General features: G+C 43.8%; 1 protein-coding gene across 1 annotated transcript in view; it reads left to right on the top strand.

Annotated features, from left to right (window-relative positions):
* Nucleotides 1–26,299, top strand: part of KCTD17 (potassium channel tetramerization domain containing 17) — a 79,496-nt gene that overhangs the window by 11,816 nt on the left and 41,381 nt on the right. The window contains exon 3 of the mRNA XM_040359434.1: nucleotides 2,507–2,592. Within this exon, the coding sequence (XP_040215368.1) occupies nucleotides 2,507–2,592 (86 nt within the window). The remainder of the gene's footprint in view (nucleotides 1–2,506; nucleotides 2,593–26,299) is intronic.

Here is a 26,299-nt window from a genome sequence, read left to right as displayed (position 1 = left end):
GAAAACTAACTGACACTGACTTCACTAGTGACACTGATACAGTGATTAGTGATAATAATGTACATTGTACTAATAGCACTGGCTGGAATGGATTAGCATTAAGGGAAATTGAGGGGTTAAAGCGGAGTTCCGGCCACAATTTCACTTTTTAAATATAAATACCCCTGTAATACACAAGCTTAATGTACTCTAGTAAAGTTAGTCTGTAAACTAAGGTCCGTTTTGTTAGGTTGTTACAGCATTTAGACACTTTATAAAATAGAAATTGACTGGGGCCATCTTAAGTGTGGGCATCATGAAGCCAGACTGTATGACTTCCTGGATTTCAGCCTTGCAGATCTCGCACATGCTCAGTGCTGCACAACCAGGTTTCAGATCAGGTTTCAGCACCTGTACTGTCCAAGTCACATGATTCTTCGAGACTGGGGAGTGCACAGACTCCTGGAAAGTTACACCCACTACATTCCAAGGAGTCTGTGCAGTGTAGGTTAGGAAGCTTAAGCACCTAGGTGCAGGAAGAGGGAAGATTAACTATTGCCTAGCAACAACACTTTGAAGGCATCTAAAAAAATATATTTTTTTCTTAAAGGACTAATGACATTTTTTTTAAAACTACTGATGTAATGTTATATTTATGGGTGGAACTCCACTTTAACTACGTGTCACGTGTAATGTATGCTGCTTTTGCTAACAGATCTGTCTGATTTTTCTCCCTGAAATCAAGAGTTGATTTCAGGGAGAAGAAACAAACAAATCGCTGTCTGTGCACAGAGTCATGTGTGTTTCTCAACACACAACTTTGTGCTGTGATTGGTCACAGCTAAAATCATTGGCTGAAATCTGCTGAGAAACTCGTACTGCATCCACTCACAGCATGGCTCAGCAGGGGCGCGCCTCCTAACCAGGAAGTACATTGCGGTACTTAAAGGGGTTGTAAAGGTTTGTTTTTTATTTTAAAAATAAGTTCCTTTAACTGCTAGTCCACCGGCCACCATCAAATGACGGCAGGAGGCAGACGCTCTTGTTCTGGGCGGACGTCATATGACGTTGCGCCTTCTTGAGCTACTAGGGGCCGCGTTACTGGAGACCCGATGCGCGCGCCGGCGGCCGCGATTGCCAAGTAACTGAGTAGGACCGTGGATCTGCGTGTGTAAACACACAGATCCACGTTCTGTCAGGGAGTAAAGACCGATGGCGTGTCCTTTGTACATAGGAACAGCCATCGGTCACCTCCCCCAGTCAGTCCCCTCCCCCCACATTAAGAATCACTCCCTAGGGAACACATTAACCCCTTCCTCGCCCCCTAGTGTTAACCCATTCCCTGCCAGTCACATTTATACAGTAATCAGTGCATTTTTATAGCAGGGATTGCTGTATAAATGTGAATGGTCCCACAAATGTGTCAAAAGTATCCGATGTGTCTGCCGCAATATCGCAGTCACGATAAAAATCGCTGATCGCCGCCATTACTAGTAAAAAAAATAATAATAATAAAAGTGCTATAAATTTATCCCCTATTTTGTAGCTGCTATAATTTTTCAATAACCAATCAATATACGCTTATTGCAATTTTTTTTACCAAAAATATGTAGAGGAATACGTATCGGCCTAAATTGAGGAAAAAATTTGTTTAAAAAAAAATGGATATTTATTATAGCAAAAAGTAAAAAATATTGTGTTTTTTTTAAAACTTGTTCCTCTTCTTTTGTTTATAGCGCACAAAATAAAAACCGCAGAGGTGATCAAATACCACCAAAAGAAAGCTCTATTTGTGGGGAAAGAATTAAAATAAAAATTTCATTTGGGTACATCGTTGCACAACCGCGCAATTGTCATTCAAAGTGTGACAGCGCTGAAAGCTGAAAAATGGCTTGGGCAGGAAGGGGGTGTAGGCAAGTGGTTAAGCTAGTGCATTGTTGGTTCATTTACTTTTTCCTTCGATTTCCCTTCTAAATGTTTTTTTTTTCTTTGTCTGAATTTCTCACTTCCTGTTTCTCCTCTGTAAGCTTGCCCCCATCATACGAGCCGTTCTGGCTGGGGGTTAGTCAGCGTGCTCGCCCCCTCCCTTGGGACTACATCCCTGCGGGGAGATGCAACAATGCACTAGCTTAAAGAAACATATTTAGAAAATAAAAAACAAACCTTTACAACACCTTTAAGTTGTGGTGCCTGGCTATGCCACCCACTCACTGTACATTCACTGTGAGTGGGTTGGCAAGAGGTTAAAGTTGAATTCCAGCTTTCATTTGATATTAGTTTGTTTGGGCCAAGTTAGTTCCTAGTTGACAGATTTATTACTGCCTGGCTGCATTACAGTAATAAATCATGAGGGTTCAATGGGGCATTAATTATTGACACCACACTACAAAGTCAGCCAGACTGGGCCAAGCTGTACATCCCCTAACTACACATTTCAGGCAGTTATAGACCTTAAAACAGTATATACACACACATGTCCATAATGTGTTTGTCACCTAATGCTTTCCTTTTAATATTTACCCACCAGGAGTTTTAGAAGAGGCTGAGTTTTATAACATTGCTTCATTGGTCAAAATAATCCATGAAAAAATGGACGAAATAGAGGCCAGCAAGGTAAAAAAAAATGTCTTATGTCTTTATAGCACATTGGTAGTTAGAATTCTGCATTTATATAGCTTTTCAACTGAGCGGGTGAATGGGTAAGAAAGATAGAGGGCAGTTAGCTTGTAGGTCAGCAATGGGCAGCCTTTCCATTGGAATGGAGTTTTCAGAGCATGAACAGAAGAAGCAAAGACCGGTTGAATAAAGTTTGAAGGAAAGGCACAGCGATTGATCTTGGTGACCTGGGAAACAGGCAAGTATGGGAGCATGAGAGCAGGGGAGGGTGTTGGGGTCTAAAAAGGATAATCGTACTAAAAGTACATCAGCATTCCCTGCAGATAATGTTGACACCAAGATCCATCCCCGGTTCCTGTCAATGATCATGTGGTAAAGATGCTGATGGCGCGCATGTTCCTCTGTCACCAGGGATCAAGAGAAAGCCAAGATTATACAATTTTTCCTTGCTGTTTACTAGTATAGCAGCACGCACATCCAGGGACGCTGATAGGGGGGGCCACCAGTCCTCCTGTAAGGGGCCCGGGTTCACGGGGGGGGGGGGGCCTAACAGCAGAGGGAATCAGTGTGGTAAGATGGAGGGGTAATTACAAGATGCCCTGTGTGGCTCTCTGCAGCAGCTGAAAACCGGTTTCTCTCCATCTCACCGACTTTCAGCTGCTGCAGGGAGAGACAGACACAGCTGCCAGCTTCCCTGTCCCATTGAAAAAAATAACAAATGGTAACCCTGTATGGTTTTAATCCCTTGTAAAATGTAATAAAATTCTTGGGGAAAAAAAAAACTGTAAAAAAAAATATATATTTGTAAAAATTGTAATATACAGTTGTTTAGAGACAAATTTACACGGAGGAGAACAAATATAGGTTTTAAGGACTCCTATAGTCAATACCGCAATGAATGATTGGTAATTGTAATTAGCATATGCTAGTGTAAATTATGTCAATAGTTACTTAAAAAGTCCTGTATTTCAATACTGCATCTTGTATCCATAGATATCAGTCAATACTGTACCCTTTACCAGTAAAAGTGCTATAGGGTGGTCAGTAAGCGGTTAATATGATATTTAGTACAGGCAAATATAAAGGATATATTATGTACAGTTTATGTGGTGTATGGAAGATATCATACGATATTGGTATTGGGGCAGATGATACCAGAGAATCAGAAAGTCAGTATCAGTAGTAATAAAAAAAATATCCTTCTTCAAATTAGGCTTAAAAGTCCTGCCTAAGAGTAGGGATGAGCCGAACAACCCCCTGTTCGGTTCGCACCAGAACCTTCGAACGGACCAAACGTTCGCGCAAACATTTAGAACCCCATTGACGTCTATGGGACTCGAACGTTCGAATTCAAAAGTGCTAATTTTAAAGCCTAATATGCAAGTTATTGTCGTAAAATGTCTTTGAGACTCCTGAAAAAACGACAGTTTTTAAAACTTTTTTTCCATTGATACATGTTCCCTCGGGCAAGACCCGGGTTCTCAAAGATGTTTTCACAGGCATACTATAGACACCCAGCAGGTACAATATTTAAAGAAATTTTTAATTTTTTTTAATTTTTTTTATTTAAGCATCATTAAAATCACTGCTCCTGAATCTTTAGGTGCAAACTACAGAGCACACGGCCAGTACACACCAAGTAGCTTTAGGTGCAAACTACAGAGCACACGGCCAGTACACACCAAGTAGCTTTAGGTGCAAACTACAGAGGACACAGACAATAAACCACATAAGAATACTGCAGCTAGCACAATGACCTGCCTGCCAGTAAATTAGGAAGAACTGATCTAGCTAAACTATACAGTGTATAAATATATGTACAACACCTGGGATGTATATATATCTTCTACACACTGTAACATTACTGTAACTGACTAGCCTGCCTGCCTGCTCTATCTACCTGCAAAAAATGACACTCTCTCTGTCCTCTCTTAACCACCGCAACACACTACACAAGGCAGACCTGCAGGCGGCCTTTTATAGTGTGGGGCGTGTACTAAACCCCCTGAGCCATAATTGGCCAAAGCCTCCCTGGCTTTGGCCAATTCTGGCTCTCCGTTTTTTGCAAGCTGTGATTGGCCAAGCATGCGGGTCATAGTGCATGCTTGGCCAATCATCAGCCAGCGATGCCGCAGTGAATTATGGTCTGTGAATCGTAACTCGAATTTGGCTGCGAACGACCTGTTTTGTTCGTATTTCGACAAACGATCGAACATACGATGTTCGAGTCAAACATGAGTTTGACTCGAATACGAAGCTCATCCCTACCTAAGAGGCGCAACATTATTGGCATTCTATATTTGTCCATCCGACTGTTCCTAGGTGTAAGGTTTCAATTTGACTTGTCACTCTAAGCAGATTGGAAAATTAGAATTTTCTCTGTTTTGATAATCCTGATTTCCCAATTATAACTATAGATCCAGGATAAAAATGTACTTTCGTAGCCAGGTGAAGAATGGCGATTTTGAGAGAAAAACTAGCTGCAGATGCTTTTTGTAGCTGTTGCTTTGCAGGGCTGAACTGGCTGTGGGAACTGTAGACAGGAGGTGAGAGATTCTACTGCAATCAAGAGTTTGAGGGAGGGAGGGAGATTGCCAGTAAGAGGGGAAAGAGCTGTATTTTTTCAGGCTGTACAGGACACGGTTTCCTCTTGCCGTGAGGTGGACCGGAGAGTGCACATTGCTGTACAGTGTAAAGGAAAACCTAAAAATATGGCCTGTTGGGGGTACTTAAGGCATGGTGCTCTCAGTCTCTGTAGAATTTGCTGTCTAAAGACCTATTTTAAGGCTTGTTTTGATTCTCTAAATTTCTTCATTTTCCTGTGGCTAAAAAACTGTGGATTTCCTATGCCCAATATTTCTTCAGCACTACTGAATCTGTCCTGAGAATGCACTATTCTTCAGGAAGGATTCAAACTCAGATTAAATAAATCAGTTCCTTTGGGCTACATTCCCCACTAAAGACTGTGGAGTGAAATGTAGTTACAGTAGCAGGTGTTATATTTGAGACCATTTCTGGAAATTTACTGTTATACTCTATTAATGTTATAGCAAATCTGCAGTCCACAGGTGTCTCTAAGAAGGTGCCTAAAATATTAATAGCAAACTGATCTAATCCTGTATAAAGGTTGTTGAACAGGGCTCAATTAACTATAATAATGAGTTTGGCCTTTTGCTTTGTAGAATATCCTGGAATTGTATTTGAATTGTACATGCAATATTAACTTGTTTGAACTCAGATGCAGTAACTACTGTACATCTATATCAGTAAATGCACATTGCAAGCCCAGTTTGTATTGTATTGTGTAGCTATAATTTAGTAGACCTAACTTCTACAACACATTACAGGTATCTCTTAAAAATATAATCACCCTTCAAATAAGCATAACTGGCTATTTTTTGTACTAATAGAAATTGTCTTATTGATATGGAATGATTATACCACCAACAGCGAAAGAAAAGTTAAAGGGATATAATTTTTTCTATAATCTATTGACCACATATCCCAAAAATGCCTCTAACATGATTAAATAGGAACAAGTACCGTCCCAAACTTTTTCTTGGGACCAATTGCAAAAGGCCATCCAGATAAATGGTACAGATTCCTCCTGTACCGAACACTGGGACATTGCCCAGAAAATAATAAATAGGTGGTATCTAAGACCTTACAGGCTTGCAAAGATATACCAATCCCAATCAGAAAATTGTTGATGTTAACTCTGAAGCCCCATAACACACTATCAGTTTTCCTGCTGGTTTTTCTCTTCAGGTTTACCAAAACCATGTAGTGCAAGGGCCTGCCTGATTGCATACAAATTGAAACTCTTATGCCGCGTACACGCGATCATTTTTCTGCATAAAAAACATTGTTTTAAAAAAATGTAATTTAAAATGATCGTGTGTGGGCTTCACATCATTTTTCGGCTTCTGAAAAACGTAAAAAATTTTTTTCGAACATGCTGCATTTTTTAACAACGTTTTAAGCTATGTAGTTTTTCGGGTTGTTAAAAAATGATCGCGTGTGGGCTAAAACGACGTTAAAAACCCGCACATGCTCAGAAGCAAGTTATGAGACGGGAGCGCTCGTTCAAGCAAAACTACCTTTCATAATAGAGTAAGCACATTCATCACGCTGTAAAAGACAGAAAAGCGCAAATCGTCTTTTACTAACACGGAATCAGCTAAAGCAGCCCCAACGGTGACCTCATCCGCATGGAACTTCCCCTTTATAGTGCCGTTGTACGTCACCGCGCTTTGCTAGAGCATTTTTAAAAAACGATGGTGTGTGGGCAACATCGTTTTAATGATGATGTTGGAAAAACTTCGTTTTTTCTACATGCTGAAAAACTAAGTTTTTTTTTTCATGCCGAAAAATGAGGTTTGACCTCAAATTAGATGGTTTTGGTAAACCTGAAGAGAAAAACCTGCAGGAAAACTGATAGGGCCAAATCCTCAGCCAGGCGGCGTAACTTAACTTTCAGCAGTTAAGTTACACTGACTTAAAGTTTTTACCTAAGTGCCTGATCCTCAAAGCACTTACGTAAAAATTTCAAGCAGTGTAAGTTAAGTGCCGCCGTCGTAAGGCGTTCCTCCTCTCCGGGGGGCGTTTACAATTTAAATGAGGCGCGCTCCCGCGCCGGCCGTACTGCGCATGCGTGTGACGTCATTTTCCCGACGTGCATCGCGCGAACGTAATTGACGCCGGGCGGCTTTGTGGATTGCGACGGGACACTAAAGTTGCGACGGGTGAAAAAAAGACGCGCCGGGAAAACAAATAATTATAAAAAAAAATGACAGCGTCGCTCGGCATGCATTCCTGAGGGAGAACTCCATGCCAATTTTCAATGAAAAAAACGGCATGGGTTCCCCCCCCAGGAGCATACCAGGCCCTTAGGTCTGTTATGGGTTGTAAGGAGACCCCCCCTCCGCCTAAAAATTGACGTAGGGGGTCCCCCTACAATCCATACCAGACCCGTATCCAAAGCACGCTACCCGGCCGGCCAGGAAAGGAGTGGGGACGAGCGAGCGCCCCCCCCCCTCCTGAGCCGTGCCAGGCCGCGTGCCCTCAACATGGGGGGGTTGGGTGCTCTGGGGCAGGGGGGCGCACTGCGGGCCCCCCCACCCCAGAGCACCCTGTCCCCATGTTGATGAGGACAGGACCTCTTCCCGACAACCCTTGCCATTGGTTGTCGGGGTCTGCGGGCGGAGGCTTATCGGAATCTGGGAGTCCCCTTTAATAAGGGGGGCCCCAGATACCGGCCCCCCACCCTAAGTGAATGGATATGGGGTACATCGTACCCCTATCCATTCACCTGGAGGCAAAAAGTAAAAGTTAATAAACACACAACACAAGGCTTTTTAAAATATTTTATTATTCTGCTCCGGACGCCCCCCCTGTCTTCGTTATTAGCTCTTTTACCAGGGGGGGCTTCTTCTTCCACTCTCCGGGGGTCTTCTCCGCTCTCCGGGGGGGGGGTTTCTTCTTCCGCTCTCCGGGGGGGGCTTCTCCGGACTCCGGGGGGCTTCTTCCATCTTCTCCCCTCTTCCGCTCTTGACTCGGCGAACCCCGGTTCTTCTGCAGATGTCCGGTGCCTTCTTCTTCAGCGCTGGCTGCCTGCTATGTTTGTGTGTTAGCTCGATTTCAAACAGGCAGCCGGCGCGGTCTTCTGTGATGCCAGGGTCTTCTGGTCTTCTGTTCTTCCGATGTTGCCTCGTCGCCTGTTGTCGCTGTAATGATGGAAGCGCGCCTTGCATCACATTTATATAGGCATCACCGTCCCATCATGCTCCGGTTGGTACCCACGTGGTGGGTGCCTACCCACGTGCACCCACCACGTGGGTACCTACCGGAGCATGATGGGACGGTGATGCCTATATAAATGTGATGCAAGGCGCGCTTCCATCATTACAGCGACAACAGGCGACGAGGCAACATCGGAAGAACAGAAGACCAGAAGACCCTGGCATCACAGAAGACCGCGCCGGCTGCCTGTTTGAAATCGAGCTAACACACAAACATAGCAGGCAGCCAGCGCTGAAGAAGAAGGCACCGGACATCTGCAGAAGAACCGGGGTTCGCCGAGTCAAGAGCGGAAGAGGGGAGAAGATGGAAGAAGCCCCCCGGAGTCCGGAGAAGCCCCCCCCGGAGAGCGGAAGAAGAAACCCCCCCCCGGAGAGCGGAGAAGACCCCCGGAGAGTGGAAGAAGAAGCCCCCCCTGGTAAAAGAGCTAATAACGAAGACAGGGGGGGCGTCCGGAGCAGAATAATAAAATATTTTAAAAAGCCTTGTGTTGTGTGTTTATTAACTTTTACTTTTTGCCTCCAGGTGAATGGATAGGGGTACGATGTACCCCATATCCATTCACTTAGGGTGGGGGGCCGGTATCTGGGGCCCCCTTATTAAAGGGGACTCCCAGATTCCGATAAGCCTCCGCCCGCAGACCCCGACAACCAATGGCAAGGGTTGTCGGGAAGAGGTCCTGTCCTCATCAACATGGGGACAGGGTGCTCTGGGGTGGGGGGGCCCGCAGTGCGCCCCCCTGCCCCAGAGCACCCAACCCCCCCATGTTGAGGGCACGCGGCCTGGCACGGCTCAGGAGGGGGGGGGCGCTCGCTCGTCCCCACTCCTTTCCTGGCCGGCCGGGTAGCGTGCTTTGGATACGGGTCTGGTATGGATTGTAGGGGGACCCCCTACGTCAATTTTTAGGCGGAGGGGGGGTCTCCTTACAACCCATAACAGACCTAAGGGCCTGGTATGCTCCTGGGGGGGAACCCATGCCGGTTTGGAATTTACAAATTGCCGTGGAGTTCTCCCTCGGGAATGCATACCAAATGCCGTCGCTTGAATGGGCCTTTACAAGGTGTGACTAACTTTACACTTTGTAAAAGCAGCCCTAGTTTTACACCAGGCAAACTAACACTTACGGCGAAAAAACTAGGCACAAAAGCTTTGAGGATCGCCCTAAGTGCTAATTTGCATACTAACAGAGGCATTTCGACTCGAAATGCCCCCAGTGGCGGATGCGGTACTGCATCCTAAGATCCGGCAGTGTAAGTCCCTTACAGATGTCGGATCTTCTGCCTAACTGCTTCTGAGGATCAGTTCCAAAGTTAGAACCAGAGATACGACGGCTTACGCCGGAGTATCTCTTTTGTGGATTTGCCCCATAGTGTGTATGGGGCTTAAGTTTTTGCAACTCCACAGAGTATGATAAAGAGTACTGACCTGGCTGTAGCACTTCAGCAATTTTCGATGTGAGCTTGTTGTCGGAAAAATTGCGAACCAGCTCTCAAACATTTGTTGTTGGGTGCTGTCGGAATTTCCAACAACAAATGTTTGAGAGCTGGTTTGCAATTTTTCCGACAACAAAAGTTCTTGTTGGAAATTTCAATCGTCTGTATGAAATTCCGACGCACACAAATCCTACGCATGCTCGGAATCAATTCGACGTATGATTGGAATCAATAAACTTAATTTTTCTCGGCTTGTCGTAGTGTTGTACGTCACCGCGTGCTTGGCGATCGGAATTTCCGTCAACATTTGTGTGACCGTGTGTATGCAAGACAAGTTTGAGCCAACATTCAGTCGGAAAAAAATCCACGGTTTTGTTGTCGAAGTGTCCGATCGTTTGTATGCGGCAAAAGTCCAGACCTGGATTAAATTGAGAATCTGTGGCAAGACTTGGAAGTTGTCAAAAAATAGGTAAAAAATGCGCAACCAAAAGAAAAAACAAGCAAAGTGTCCTGTGATAGCAGGGGAACGGTGTAAAAATAAGTGAAACAATTGAATGTAACAATTGGGTGCTCCCACAAAAGAAAGCTGTAAGTGAAATTCTACAAAGAAAGTGTCCACTGCAGAGGATATTGATTAGATGTAATCACAAGATAAATTCATCCAACAATGCTATCCATATGATTTTCAGCCGTTGATATATATTCAGACAGAGAGGCCGCTTACCAGATTTGGTGGACCTCTATTACGGAGGTCTTATGGGCTCATCAAAACCAGGGGTCACTCAGAGGGATCCTCTTTGGCTGCGCTCTGATGTACTAGCGTGTCTGTCTTCCTTCAAGGTTCCCGGGGCTGTGCTGGATCCCAATCCAGGCAATCTCAGCTTCCAATGTCAGCTTCCAGTGGGGTGGCGTGGTGTGCGGATATGTTAGAGGGAGAGCAAAAATAGCTTCATGGTGCAGTAAAGTTTGGGTATTCCAAAAACCCCTTTATTGAAAAAACAGGTTTACTGACATCTATTTAAAAGCTTGTTTAGGTGGAACAATTTAAAAAGCAGGATAAAAACTTCCAGCAGCGGCTTCAGCCTGTCAGCTGGGGCGTGGTGACGTCAAATAGTAGTTGCTCCGCCTGGGTGCCCAAAAAACACCAGACAAAAAAAGAGCCTGCTCTCTTTTTTCCCGCCGGGATTCTCGACTGACTTTTTCCCGACAGTTTTTGGCAGTTTTCTTATGGGGAAAAACTGCGATGGAGCATACACACGGTCAGGACTCCCGACCAAAGCTCTCATCTGAGTTTTCCCATCGGGAAAACCTCTTGTGTGTATGGGGGAAAAGTTACCGAGCAGGTTCTCGTTTTCCCCCCCCGGGATTTCCGACGGATCTTTTCCCGTCGGGAATCCCGGTCATGTGTGCGAGGCATAATTCTCAAACATGCAAATCCATGCAGAAAACGCACCAGCATTAGGTGACACCCCAATAAAACCTTTATTAACCACTTGAGATCCGCGCTATAGACGAAATACGTCCGCAGCGCGGCTCTCAAGTGCCAAGTGGCCGTTTAAACACGGCCTTTTATGTGCATTACCCGCGCGCGCCACTGGGTGGCGCGCGGCGGGTAAAAACTGTCCCGCCGCATCGCCGAAGACCCGATGCGTGTACCTGGCGGCCGCGATGTCCGCCGGGTACACGCGATCGTCGGTGACACGGCGGTGACAGCAGGGACGTGGAGCTCTGTGTGTAAACACAGAGCTCCACGTCCTGTCAGGGAGAGAGGAGACCGATCTGTGTCTCTTGTACATAGAGACACAGCATCGGTCCCCTCCCCCAGTCACCCCCCTCCCCCCACACAGTTATAACACACCCAGGCTACACAGTTAACCCCTTCCTCACCCCCTAGTGTTAACCCCTTCCCTGCCAGTCACATTTATACAGTAATTCGTGCATTTTTATAGCACTGATCGCTGTATAAATGTGAATGGCGCCAAATTTGTGTCAAAAGTGTCCGATACGTCCGCCGCAATATCCCAGTCCCAATAAAAATCGCAGATCGCCGCCATTACTAGTAAAATAATAAAAAAAAATCATAATTCTGTTCCCCATTTTGTAGGCGCTATAACTTTTGCGCAAACCAGTCGCTTATTGCGATTTTTTTTTTTTTTTTACAAAAATACGTCGAAAAATACGTATCGGCCTTAACTGAGAAAAAAAATAGTTTTAAAAAAAAAAAATTGGGATATTTATTATAGCAACAAGTAAAAAAAATATATATATTTTTTAAATTGTTGCTCTTTTTTTGTTTATAGCGCAAAAAATAAAAACCGCAGAGGTGATCAATTACCACCAAAAGAAAGCTCTATTTGTGGGGAAAAAAGGACGCCAATTTTGTTTGGGAGCCACGTCGCACGACCGCGCAATTGTCAGTTAAAGCGACGCAGTGCCGGACGCTGAGATTTCGCCTGGGAACGAAGGGGGTTTATGTGCCCAGTAAGCAAGTGGTTAAACAATAAGCACACAAGAATCATTTCTCACAAACAAGCCTAGAAAAAATGATTACAGGCTAGGTTGAGTTTTTAATTATATTCAAACATTTTTGTATTTATAATTTTGATATTTTTTTTCTATAAAATACAGATATGTATTCATTCTTATTTTTAGATATTTGCCAGAGGGTATAGTATAATTCGATATAGATCTGCTAACGTGTTTAATATTAACCATATCTTTCAGTCTATTATTTTCATTTATCATTTTTGGCATATTGCATGGGTCCCGTGGCTGCTTATTATGTACATGAAGCCCAGGCACAAGCTTCATGATGCAGATGGATGGTGTTTTTGTCCCCCAGTTATTAGACTTATTGGTAAATGTTTGTTGACACTCCCAGGAGATTTAAAGGGGTTGTTTTTTATTTTCTAAATAGGTTCCTTTAAGCTAGTGCTTTGTTGGTTCACTTAGCTTTTCCTTCAATTTCCCTTCTAAATGTTTTTTTTCTTTGTCTGAATTTCTCACTTCCTGTTTCTCCTCAGTAAGCTTGCCCTGATCATCCGAGCCGTTCTGGCTGAGGGTTAGTCAGCCAGAACAGCTTACTGAGGAGGAACAGGAAGTGAGTAATTCAGACAAAGAAAACAAAGGAAAAAAACATTTAGAAGGAAAATCGAAGGAAAAAGTAAGTGAACCAACAATGCACTAGCTTAACCAGTTCCCGACCCCCGCATGTACATATACGTCCACAATATGGCACATACAGGCACATGGGCGTACATGTACGTCCTCGCCTATTAGCGGGTGGGGGGTCCGATCGGGACCCCCCCCCCCGCTACATGCGGAGGTCGGGTCTGCTCGGGGAGCGATCCGGGACCACGGCGCGGCTATTTGTTTATAGCCGCTCCGTCGCGATCGTTTCCCGGAGCTGAAGAACGGGGAGAGCCGTGTGTAAACACGGCTTCCCCGTGCTTCACTGTGTCGGCGCATCGATCGCGTCATTCCCTTTATAGGGAAGACACGATCGATGACGTCATTCCTACAGCCACACCCCCCTACAGTTGTAAACACATACTAGGTGCACCCTAACTCCTACAGCGCCACCTGTGGTTAACTCCCAAACTGCAACTGTCATTTTCACAATAAAGAATGCAATTTAAATGCATTTTTTGCTGTGAAAATGACAATGGTCCCAAAAATGTGTCAAAATTGTCCGAAGTGTCCGCCATAATGTCGCAGTCACGAAAAAAATTGCTGATCGCCGCCATTAGTAGTAAAAAAAAAAAAAAATAATAAAAATGCAATAAAACTATCCCCTATTTTGTAAACGCTATAAATTTTGCGCAAACCAATCGATAAACGCTTATTGCGATTTTTTTTACTAAAAATAGGTAGAAGAATACGTATCGGCCTAAACTGAGGAAAAAAAATGTTTTTATATATGTTGTTGGGGGATATTTATTACAGCAAAAAGTAAAAAATATTGCATTTTTTTCAAAATTGTCGCTGTATTTTTGTTTATAGCGCAAAAACTAAAAACCGCAGATGTGATCAAATACCACCAAAAGAAAGCTCTATTTGTGGGGGGAAAAAGGACGCCAATTTTGTTTGGGAGCCACGTCGCACGACCGCGCAATTGTCTGTTAAAGCGACGCAGTCCCGAACTGTAAAAACACCTTGGGTCTTTAGGCTGCATATTGGTCCGGGGCTTAACTGGTTAAAGGAACCTATTTAGAAAATAAAAAACGAACCTTTACAACCCCTTTAATTGTTGGTTCACTTACCTTTTCATTCGATTTCCCTTCTAAAATTTTTTTTTCTTTGCTGTCTTTGTCTGAATTTCTCACTTCCTGTTCCTCCTCAGTAAGCTGTTCTGGCTGACTAACCCCCATGGATGATGGAGGCAAGCTTACTGAGGAGAAACAGGAAGTGAGAAATTCAGACAAAGAAAACAAAAATTTAGAAGGGAAAAGGTAAGTGAACCAACAATGCACTAGCTTAACCACTTGCCTACAGGGCACTTTCATCCCCTTCTTGCCCAGGCCATTTTTCAGCTTTCAGCGCTGTCACACTTTGAATAACAATTGCGCGGTCGTGCAACGCTGTACCCAATGAATTTTTATAATTTTTTCCCCACAAATAGAGTTTGGTGGTATTTGATCACCTCTGCGTTTTTTATTTTGTGCGCTATAAACAAAAGAAGAGAGACAAGTTTGAAAAAAAACACAATATTTTTTACTTTTTGCTATAATATCAATTAAAAAAAAAAAAGTTTATGCCAATATGTATTCTTCTACATATTTTTGGTAAAACAAAGTGAACCAACAATGCACTAGCTTAAAGGAACCTATTTAGAAAATAAAAAACAAACCTTTACAACCCCTTTAACTACTTGCCGACCAGGTCGGCTCCCCTGCGCGAGAGCCCCGAAGCTATATGGCGCCTTTCGCGCAGGCCACTAGGGGCGCGTGCACGCCGCCCGCTCGCCCCCGACTCCTGTGCGCGCTGCCGGGCACCCGCGATTGCTCGTTACAGAGCGGAGACCGGGAGCTGTGTGTGTAAACACACAGCTCCCGGTCCTGTCAGGGGGAGAAATACTGATCTTCTGTTCATACAATGTATGAACAGAAGATCAGTCATTTCCCCTAGTGAGGCCCCCCTACAGTTAGAACACACCCAGGGAACATACTTAACCCCTTCCCCGCCCCCTTGTGTTAACCCCTTCCCTGCCAGTGGCATTTTTATAGTAATACAATGCGTTTTTATAGCACTGATCGCTATAAAAATGGCAATGGTCCCAAAAATGTGTCAAAAGTGTCTGAAGTGTCCGCAATAATGTCGCGGTACCGAAAAAAAAAACGCTGATCACCGCCATTACTAGTAAAAAAAAAAAATATTAATAAAAATGCCATAAAAATACCCCCTATTTTGTAAACGCTATAACTTTTGCGCAAACCAATCAATAAACGCTTTTTTGCGATTTTTTTAACGAAAAATATGTGAAAGAATACGTATCAGCCTAAACTGAGGAAAAAATATGTTTTTTTTATATATTTGTGGAGGATATTTATTATAGCAAAAAGTTAAAAATATATATTTTTTTTCAAAATTGTCGCTCTATTTTTGTTTATAGCGCAAAAACTAAAAACCGCATCAAATACCACCAAAATAAAGCTCTATTTGTGGGGAAAAAAGGACTCCAATTTTGTTTGGGAGCCACGTCGCACGACGCGCAATTGTCAGTTAAAGCGACACAGTGTCGAATCGCAAAAAGTGCTCTGATCTTTGACCAGCAATATGGTCCGGGGGTTAAGTGGTTAAGCTGTGTATCTTTTTCCTAAGAGAGTGGTATAAAGTTGAATATTCAGGCCACATAGTTTCACACACAAAGGAAAACTTCTGACACCCTGCAACAACGATCGCCGCGATTCGCGCCCCCGGGGGCGCGCAGCGGCTCGGAATTTTCCCCCCCACCATTCCCCCCAGGTCATTACAAGACCCAGTGCCGATCCTGACCTCCCTGGGGCCCTAAGCAAAATTATATGGCACATTAAAAATGAGAAGCCCACGTGCAGTAACAGCAAATGCGTTTATGCGCAATTAAATAGCCCACGTGCAGTAACAGCAACTGCGTTTATGTGCAAATAAATAGCACACGTGCAGTAACAGCGACTGCGTTTATGGGCAAAAAAACAGCACATGTGCAGTAACAGCGACTGCGTTTATGGGCAAAAAACAGCACACGTGCAGTAAGAGCGACTGCCTTTATGTGCAATAAAACAGCCCACGTGCAGTAACAGCAACTGCGTTTATGTGCAATTAAATAGCCCACGGGCAGTAACAGCAACTGTGTTTATGTGCAAATAAATAGCACACGTGCAGTAACAGCTAATGCATTTATGTGCAATTAAATAGCACACGTGCAGTAACAGCAACTGCGTTTATGTGCAATTAAATAGCACACGTGCAGTAACAGCAACTGCGTGTATGTGCAATTAAATAGCACACGTGCACTAACAGCAACTGCGTTTATGTGCAATTAAATAGCACACGTGCAGTAACAGCTAAGGCATTTATGTGCAATTAAATAGCACACGTGCAGTTACAGCAACTGCATGTATGTGCAATTAAATAGCACACGTGCACTAACAGCAACTGCATTTATGTGCAATTAAATAACACACGTGCAGTAACAGCTAATGCGTTTATGTGCAATTAAATAGCACACGTGCAGTTACAGCAACTGCGTGTATGTGCAATTAAATAGCACACATGCACTAACAGCAACTGCGTTTATGTGCAATTAAATAGCACACGTCCACTAACACTGAGTACTATGTTTAGGTTTAAACTAAACAGCATACAGGCAATACAACACGTTAGAGCACTGCAGCTAGCACAATCTACTGCCTAACAAATAGGAATAGCTGATCTAGCTAAGCTATACAGTGTATAAACATATGTGCAACGCCTAGGATGTATATATATCCTCTACACACTGTAAATTTAACTAAACTGACTAGCCTGCCTGCTCTATCTATCTATCTGGTAGAAAAGACACTGGGCTAGATTCAGATAGGTTAGCGGATCTTTAGATTTAGATTTACGATCCGCCGCATCAAGTTTTTGAGGCAAGTGCTTTATTCAGAAAGCACTTGCCTGTAAACTTGCGGCGTATCATGAATCCCCCGGCGGAGTTCAAATTCCGCGGCTAGGGGGCGTGTAAAATTTAAATCAGGCGCGTCCCCGCGCCGAACGAACTGCGCATGCGCCGTCCGTAAATTTTCCCAGCGTGCATTGCTCTAAATGACGTCGCTAGGACATCATTGGTTTCGACGTGAACGTAAATTACGTCCATCCGTATTCGCAAACGACTTACGCAAACGACGTAAAAAATTCAAAACTCGGCGCGGGAACGACGGCCATAGTTAACATAGCAAAAACCCACCACTGAGTAATCGCTAGAGCCAGTGAGGGTGGGAAGTCTGTGAGTCAGTAATGGTGAGCATAAATTAAATATTAATCATACACTATAATTAAATTAAATGATGAACATCACAAACATGAGAAGCATGTAAAACCAAACAGATTAGTTAATGTGAATAGTGCCAAAAAGTTCAAATATAACACAATCCAGATGAGGTCCCAGAAGATGTGGGACCGTAATAGGTAAAGAAGTCAAATAACAGCTTAGTTGATGTGAATGGTGCCAAATAGTTCAAATATAACACAATCCAAATGGAGTCCCAGAAGTCCCAGAAGAGGGAAGATGTGGGACCACAATGAGGTAAAAACGTCAAATAACACAAATAAAGTCTTAAAGTGCACTGTGAACCATAATAGAGGCCCAAGGGGGTGCCAAAAAATTCAAATAAAACACAATCCAAATGGAGTCCCAGAAGTCCCAGAAGAGGAAAGATGTGGGACCGTAATGAGGTAAAAACGTCAAATAACACAAATGAAATCTTAAAGTGCACTGTGAACAATAATAGAGGCCCAAGGGGGTATCCCGTGGTTGAAGAGCAGACTTTGGTGCGCACACCTCTAGTGGTATAAAAGGCTCACCTCCAGGCCATAGCACGGACAGCCTAAAACCAATTTACACACTGTATGTTCACAGGCTCAGCAGGGTAGAGGTGACATCAAAATCTCCAACTCAAATGGTCATGTTGAAAGTGAAAGACAAGGGCAAATATGGCATAATACTGTGACTGCAGGTGTGGAAGATAATATATCACATGCACTCACATGGAGGCCTCTAGCAGCGGGCCTATCTCCTACGAACAGCGAGTTCGTGCGATCCGTCTTGATAGGTGTACTTTCTCTATCTTTCGTTACCACCTAGGCATCCACTGGGTATTGGGTGCTTGGAGGAGTATATAAACAAAAGACAAAAGGAAGGCAATGGTGCAGCTCCGCATAAAAAGGTTTAATAAAAGAAAAGTTAAAAACTCACATTTCCAATGGTGAGATGTTTCCAAACAAAACGAGCACCGTGCTCGTGTTCCTCCTGTTAGGATGTGTGGGGTCTGGTACTTCCTGTCCCTACGCGTGGCGTAATGTCACATGACTTCATCAGGGGATCCCCTGATAAAGTCATGTGACATGACGCCACGCGTAGGGACAGGAAGTATGAAGTCATGTGACATGACGCCACGCGTAGGGACAGGAAGTACCATAGTATTTAGCACCGATAGCGCGAGAGCCCTTCCAATTTATTCATACTTAACATAGGATACGCCGCATATAGCAGGGGTAACTATACGCCGGAAAAAGCTGAACGCAAACGACGTTAAAAAAAAGCGCCGGGCGGTCATTCGTTTCTGAATCAGCGTAACTCCTCATTTGCATATTCCTCGCGTATACAAACGGAAGCGCCACCTAGCGGCCATCGTGAGATTGCAGCCTAAGATCCGACGGTGTAAGTCACTTACACCTGTCGGATCTTAGGGAGATCTATGCGGAACCTGATTCTATGAATCAGGCGCATAGATCCGACCGACGGAACTCAGAGATACGACGGCGTATCAGGAGGTACGCTGTCGTATCTCTATCTGAATCTGCCGCACTGTGTCTCTCTCTATCTCTCTCTCTCTAACTGACTGACTGACTTATTTTCTTTAACAACGCCTCAACACACTACACGCGGCCGCCTTGAAGGTGGCCTTATATAGTGTGGGGCGTGTACTAAACCCCCTGAGCCATAATTGGCCAAAGCCACCCTGGCTTTAATTGGCCAGGTATGTTTTTCTGTCATCCGGTGACCTATTCTAAAAACCTACTGGGAGGATTCGCTCAGTTTATCCATCTAGCTCACCTAAAGTAATAGGCCTGTGGCAGAGGCCCTAGAGCCGGGTATGTGAGAGAGATCTGTTCCTCCCAGAAAATCCTAAGTGACACTTCGGCTGCCAGGCTTGTGAGAGGGGTCTGTCCGGGGGCACTTTACCCACTCCTACTAGAGTGGCGACGAATAACAGTTTGGTACTCTATCGAGCAAGTACTGCTCAATTAATATCCGGGCCTGACACTGCAAGGTTCTTTTTTCTTCTTCATCAACCTGCTCTTCCCACTTAATGTTGATGTTGGCCGTGTTTGGTCTGGAATAAAGCATTGGAAAACCCTTTATTCACTGTCTGGACCTTCGCTCACTGCTTTGTTCTCCAACTGCACCCATACGCCACATTAAGGTAACTTAATATGCCGATCCCAAAAACAAATCAGCGGCTCCTTCGGGGGTAACGCTACACATAATTATAACAGAAACTACCCAAATGACCCTGATCAAAAGTTTACATACCCTAGTGATTTTGGCCTGATAACATGCACACAAGTTGACACAAAGGGGTTTGAATGGCTATTAAAGGTAACCATCCTCACCTGTGATCTGTTTGCATGTAATTAGTGTGTGTGTATAAAAGCTCAATGAGTTTCTGGACTCCTGACAGACCCTTGCATCTTTCATCCAGTGCTGCACTGACGTTTCTGGATTCTGAGTCATGGGAAAAGGTAGTTGAACTGTATAAAACAGGAAAGCGATACAAAAAGATATCCAAGGAATTGAGAATGCCAATCAGCAGTGTTCAAACTCCAGTTAAGAAGTGGAAAATGAGGGGTTCTGTTAAAACCAAGCTGCAACTGCGAGGAAAATTGTTCGGGATGCAAAGAAAAACCCACATATAACTTCAGGTGAAATACAAGTGAAATACAGGACTCTCTGAAAACAGGTGGTGTGGCTTTAAGTGGAGGTTCACCCTAAAACAATTATATAACATTTTTTACACAAAAAAAAATACCAGCATACTGTACATGTCGTTAGTATGCTGGATGTAATGTTATATAATTGTTTTAGGGTGAACCTCCACTTTAAGCCGGAATCAGCGTTGTAAACACCTACGCCAGGGACACACTTTTTTCATATATTTTTTCCATAAAAGTAGAGTAGTTTTAAATTACCCCCTTTTTTATACTGTATACATTTTTATTTTTTTATATATATTGTTCCTATATCCCATGGTTTAGATTTAGGAATGTAGATGTGTGGCACATCCATGGCCCGGGGTTTTGTATGATCATTGTGACAACCACTCAATATAGTGTGTCCCTGGCGTAGGTGTTTACAACGCTGCTTCCAGCTTATGACTCCCCTTTGTGAGTGGCGTCTAACTGACGACCGCGTTACGTTTTTTTGTCTCACTGGCAGCAGCGCCATTTTTTGCGTTGTCTATGCTAATATGGAGTAGACTGACGTCATATCCGCTTCCGCATGTTGGAATGAGGCTTGGGACGCACGCTATGGTGCCATTTTGGCCGAACCAGGAAGTAACCCTAGCATTGCGTTACCAATCAGACGGAGCTGCTATTCATTATGGGGGTACTTAACATATATAAATACACAGTGACCACAGTGGATCGACACTCCAGATGATGACTCATAAGTCGAAAACGCGTTGGGAAGCATTTCTGAGGCCACTGTCACTTTTTATACTAGCGCTTTTTTACTACTTTGAACGTGAGTGTATTTCCTCTGTTTTTGTACATTACATTTTCTCAAATGGTATTATGCTATATGCCTTCCTTCTTCTTTTAATGGTGGGGCGGAATGCTCGATTCAACTGAATCTATTTACAGCCAACGGGCCAGATGATTTACAGCCAACGGGCCTGATTTACGATCCGCCGCCGCAAGTTTTTGAGGCGAGTGCATTATTCACAAAGCACTTACCTCAAAACTTGCGGCGGCGTATCGTAAATCCCCCAGCGGAATTCAAATTCCGTGGCTAGGGGGAGTGTACTATTCAAATCAGGCGCATCCCCGCACAGATCGAACAGCGCATGCGCCGTCCGGAAATTTTCCCAGCGTGCATTGCTCCAAATGACGTTGCAAGGACGTCACTGGTTTCGACGTTTACGTAAATTACGTCCATCCGTATTCGGGAACGACTTACGCAAACGACGTAAAAAATTCAAATTTTGTCGCGGGAACGACGGCCATACTTAACATTGGCTGCGCCTCATAGACCCAGGGGTAACTATAAACCCGAACGCAAACGACGTAAAAAAAAAGCGTTGGGCGGTCGTTCGTTTCTGAATCGGCGTATCTCCTCATTTGCATATTCGTTGCGTAAAAAACACGAAACGCCACCTAGCGGCCGGCCTGAAATTGCAGCCTAAGATCCGACGGTGTAACACAGTTACACCTGTCGGATCTTAGGAATATCTATGCGTAACTGATTCTCTGAATCAGTCGCATAGATACGACTGGCAGAACTCAGAGATACGACGGCGTATCAGGAGATACACCGTCGTATCTCTTTGTGAATCTGGCCCAACATCTACCCAGAGGTTATATCCGGATCATGAATCTGATATCCCCGGGGGAATATATAACAACAAAGTCTGATTGACTCACTAGGTGTACACCTACCTGAGTTCAATCCCTCCGGTAAGCATTTGGTGTTTCTGGTGATGGATCTACTATCAAATTATCAACATATTGATCATATTTGATATATTTGTCGCTGATCATTTTGGACATTGCACTTTGAAGTTTTTCTTCTTTTTTTCTCAGACATTTTGTGTTTCAACTACAAATTTTGGACATTTTCTCACTAAGTTTACATCCCTAGTATACTTATGCGTATACTATTATTTGGAGTGGTTTAATGACCGATCACTTGTTAGCGCTGCACTTTTCTACCTTTTTGTCACTTTTTGCAACTTGATCTATTGCTGTGCTGACCGCTATTTTTCATTATTTTTTGACAGCGCGGTATATGTGTATATATAGTTCACAATGTTGACATAAACATTAATGCCGCGTACACACGACCGTTTTTAATGTCATGGAAAAAAACAATGTTTTCTCGACGTGATTCTTGTCAAGCCTGCCTTGCATAGACACGATCGTGAAAAAAAAATGCTTGCGCAAAGCGTGGTGACGTACAACACGTACGACGGCACTATAAAGGGGAAGTTCCATTCGAATGGCGCCACCCTCTGGGCTAATTATGCAAATTTCCCTTCTCATAACTTGCTTCTGAGCATGCATGTTTTTCCCCCCCGTTGTTAAAGACTACACACGACCGTTTTTCACGACATGAAAAACGACAAGAAAAAATAGAGCATGTTCTAAATTTTTATTGGCCATTTTTCTCGTCAAGAGAAATGCTCTGGAGCCTACACACGATCGTTTTTAATGACCAATTTTAAAAAATTTATTTTTCTCGTCATGAAAAACAATCGTGTGGGTGCGGCATTAGTCTTTGCAATGAATTGCTTAAAATATTCTGCTAAAGCCTCGGTATATATATATTGGATTAAACAAAATAATTAATTTCCTTTTGTAGACAGCATAACCATTTAAATCTACCTGGCAGGCAATCTGCATTTTAAGGATTCCGACTGTTCTTCTGTAGAAAGAATAAGCATTAAAATATGTAAAAGTGTGCGCCAATATGGCCAAAATAAAAAAATATATTAATTGAAAAATGGGAATGGGAATGGGAATTTAAGCAGCAACACCACCAAAGTTATATAAAACCAATGTTTATTAGAACACAATAAAAAAATACGACCACTCACACAAGTGGTGATCTGTAAAACCACATAGAACACAACTGAATTGCATAGTCATTGCAAACATTTCAAAGTACATAAATATATATATGTTGTCCAAATTCTCTCAACTATTCCAAAAATAATCTTCGGTACCCGTGGGAGAAATGTTACAGCAAAGACTATTGCAATTTACCTATTAATTTAAGCAAAAAAAGCATACCACAGCATGCTCCAATCCCACCTCAGGGGCCAAGACTGGGGTTTCTGGCTACTGCCTTTCTCTTCCTGATCCTCAGGCATCCCAGGAGGTTTCGTCCAGTACACGTCTCTTTTGTGAGTGCAATTCGTCATTTAATAAATAGTTTTTAACCGCTTAACTCCCGGACCATTATGCTGGCCAAAGACCAGAGCACTTTTTGCGATTCGGCACTGCGTCGCTTTAACTGACAATTGCACAGTCGTGCAACGTTTTGCCAAACAAAATTGCCGTCCTTTTTCCCCCACAAATAGAGCTTTCTTTTGGTGGCATTTGGTCACCTCTGTGGTTTTTAGTTTTTTGCTATAAACAAAAATAGAGTGACAATTTTGAAAAAAATGAATATTTTTTACTTTTTGCTATATTAAATATCCCCCAAAAATATATAAAAAAACTATTTTTTTCCTCAGTTTAGGCCGATACATAATCTTCTACATATTTTTCGTTAAAAAAAAAACGCAATAAGCGTTTTTTGATTGGTTAGCGCAAAAGTTATAGCGTTTACAAAATAGGGGGTATTTTTATGGCATTTTTATTAATATTTTTTTTTTACTAGTAATGGCGGCGATCATCGATTTTTTTTCGGTACTGCGATATTATGGCGGACACTTCAGACACTTTTGACACGATTTTGGGACCATTGGCATTTTAATAGCGATCAGTGCTATAAAAATGTATTGGATTACTAAAAAAATGCCACTGGCAGTGAAGGGGTTAACACTAGGGGGCGGGGAAGGGGTTAAGTATGTCCCTGGCTGTGTTTTAACTGTAGGGGGGGGTGGCCTCACTAGGGGAAATTACAGATCTTCTGTTCATACATTGTATGAACAGAAGATCAGCATTTCTCTCCCTGACGGGACCGGACGCTGTGTGTTTACACACACAGCTCCCGGTCCCCGCTCTGTAATGATTGATCGCGTGTGCCCGGCGGTGATCGTCCCCGCCGGGCACGGGAGTCGGGGGCAAGCGGGGGCGCATGTGCGCCTCCGGCGGCGCGCACGCGCCCCTAGTGGCCTGTGCGAGAGCCGACGTATAGCTACGGGCTCTCGCGCAGGGGAGCCGACCTGCCACTGTAAAATGACGGCGGCTGGTCAGCAAGTAGTTAATTTTACATGCTACACTATGGGGTGTTTTTGTCTCTGCTTTGTTTTATTACATTTAACTAAAATATCTTTTGTGTCCCCAATTTTTTGATCTTCTAGCTCTGTGACTGCCTCTACTGAGACATAAGCAGTAGAAATCTCGGAGGCCCTAACATTTCCTACTATTTCTAAAACAAACAAAATAATATGTTAATGGAGCTGTAAAGGTAGAAAATGTTTTCCCTAAATAGCTTCCTTTACCTCAGTGCAGTCCTCCTTCACTTACCTCATCCTTCCATTTTGCTTTTAAATGTCCTTATTTCTTCTGACAAATCCTCACTTCCTGTTCTTCTGTCTGGAACTACACACAGTAATGCAAAGCTTTCTCCCTGGTGTGGAGAAAGCCTCTTGAGGGGGGAGGGGGCGAGCAGGCAAGTCAGGACACTCTCTACTTTGCAGATAGAGAAAGGAGCTGTGTGTTAGTGGGGGTCCTGACCCTCCTGCTCGCCCCCTCCCCCTCAAGAGGCTTTCTTCACACCAGGGAGAAGGCCTTGCATTACTGTGTGTAGTTACAGACAGAAGAGCAGGAAGTGAGGATTTGTCAGAAGAAATAAGGACATTTAAAAGCAAAATCGAAGGATGAGGTAAGTGAAGGAGGACTGCACTAAGGTAAAGGAAGCTATTTAGGGAAAAAATGTTTTTACCTTTACAACCACTTTAAGATTAAGTCATTCTTTAGCCCAATTAGTGATTACGTGGATCGTATTGTAAAAGAATCATATACCAGGGCTAGCATTGAAAGGGTTTTAAAGTCACAATCACCATGCATACATGTGTAATTAATGTAATCATTATCATAGTGCCATACATAATAATTTCTTTCCTGTAGTGAGTGCTTTGTTCTCTTTTATGTTTCTCCATGTAGTAATAGAACACAGAGAGAATGAACCGGTTCTTTTAATAGTATTTTGAACAAGCCTGTTATTATTACTGTAGTCAAGTGTGACACGGCATATAGGCCTGTTCATAACACAAATGTTTGCAGGAAGAATACTCGATGACTTAAAGTGGTTCTTTACTCTGTAGGAAAAAAAAAGTCAACAGCTACAAATCCTGTAGCTGCTGACTTTAAATAAAAGGATACTCACCTGTCCAAGGATCTAGCACCGTCCTCACCCGGGATAGTTCTTCACTAGCCTACGGGTTCCTGACGCTGGCATCTTAACTGTGGGCTGCTGGCCATGCAGACTTTCAGCTTTACAGCCAGCTACTCACTGCGCATGTGTAAGCCGCATTGCGCTTTGTGAATGATCCCGTCACGACATGTTTCGCATCCAGCGCTTTGTCAGGACATGACAAAGCGCTGAATGCGAAACATGTTGTCACGTTGATGGGAGTACATACATGATCTACCTCCCTGTGCATTCCTCCACTTCCCCCGTTGGTATTTCTGGGTCCGTTGGTACATGCGTGTGACCAACGGCGGATCAATGGGGGGCAACAGCACAATTGCCCCCCCCCCCCGAGACAATCATGTCACACTCGCTTGTTTTTTTTTATTTCTTTTATCAGGCTTTTTTAAACTGCCTTGCTGTGCCTGCAGCTGCCGCTGCGAAGTCTCTCTCTCACATCACCTGATCAGCGGTGCCGCTGTCGAGAGAGAGAGACTCGTCTTGTAGTTACGCGGCTGCCCACTGTGACTGTCATGATGATACGCGGAGCGGAGGAGGAGGTGGGTGGAGCCTCTTCCCTGCACTCATTGCTAACGCCTGGGCCGCGTGGCGTCTAGCAACGAGTGACGTCAAGGTTAGTGAGTCACGTCAGACTCAGTCTCAGAGCCGACGTGGCGCTGTGGCTGGCCGCGGCTCAGCGGCTGGTGAACCGTCCGTCCGTGATTATAATATAATTAGAGCAGCAGATTGAAGCCGGTGGGGGGGGGGGGGGGTGTAAAGGTTTCAGTTTAGTAATGGGAGTTCTCCGCCCCTGACTGTGTTGGCCACACCTACCACTGGTGCCCTCCATCTTCTCCACACTACAGGCCTCACTCCGCCGCCCCTGAGTTAGAGTTGGCTCCACCCACCCACCTCCTCCATCTTCTCC

Source organism: Rana temporaria, chromosome 7 (genome assembly GCF_905171775.1).
Source record: "Rana temporaria chromosome 7, aRanTem1.1, whole genome shotgun sequence".
Taxonomy (NCBI): Eukaryota; Metazoa; Chordata; class Amphibia; order Anura; family Ranidae; genus Rana; species Rana temporaria.
This window is presented reverse-complemented; position numbering and strand designations above follow the sequence as displayed.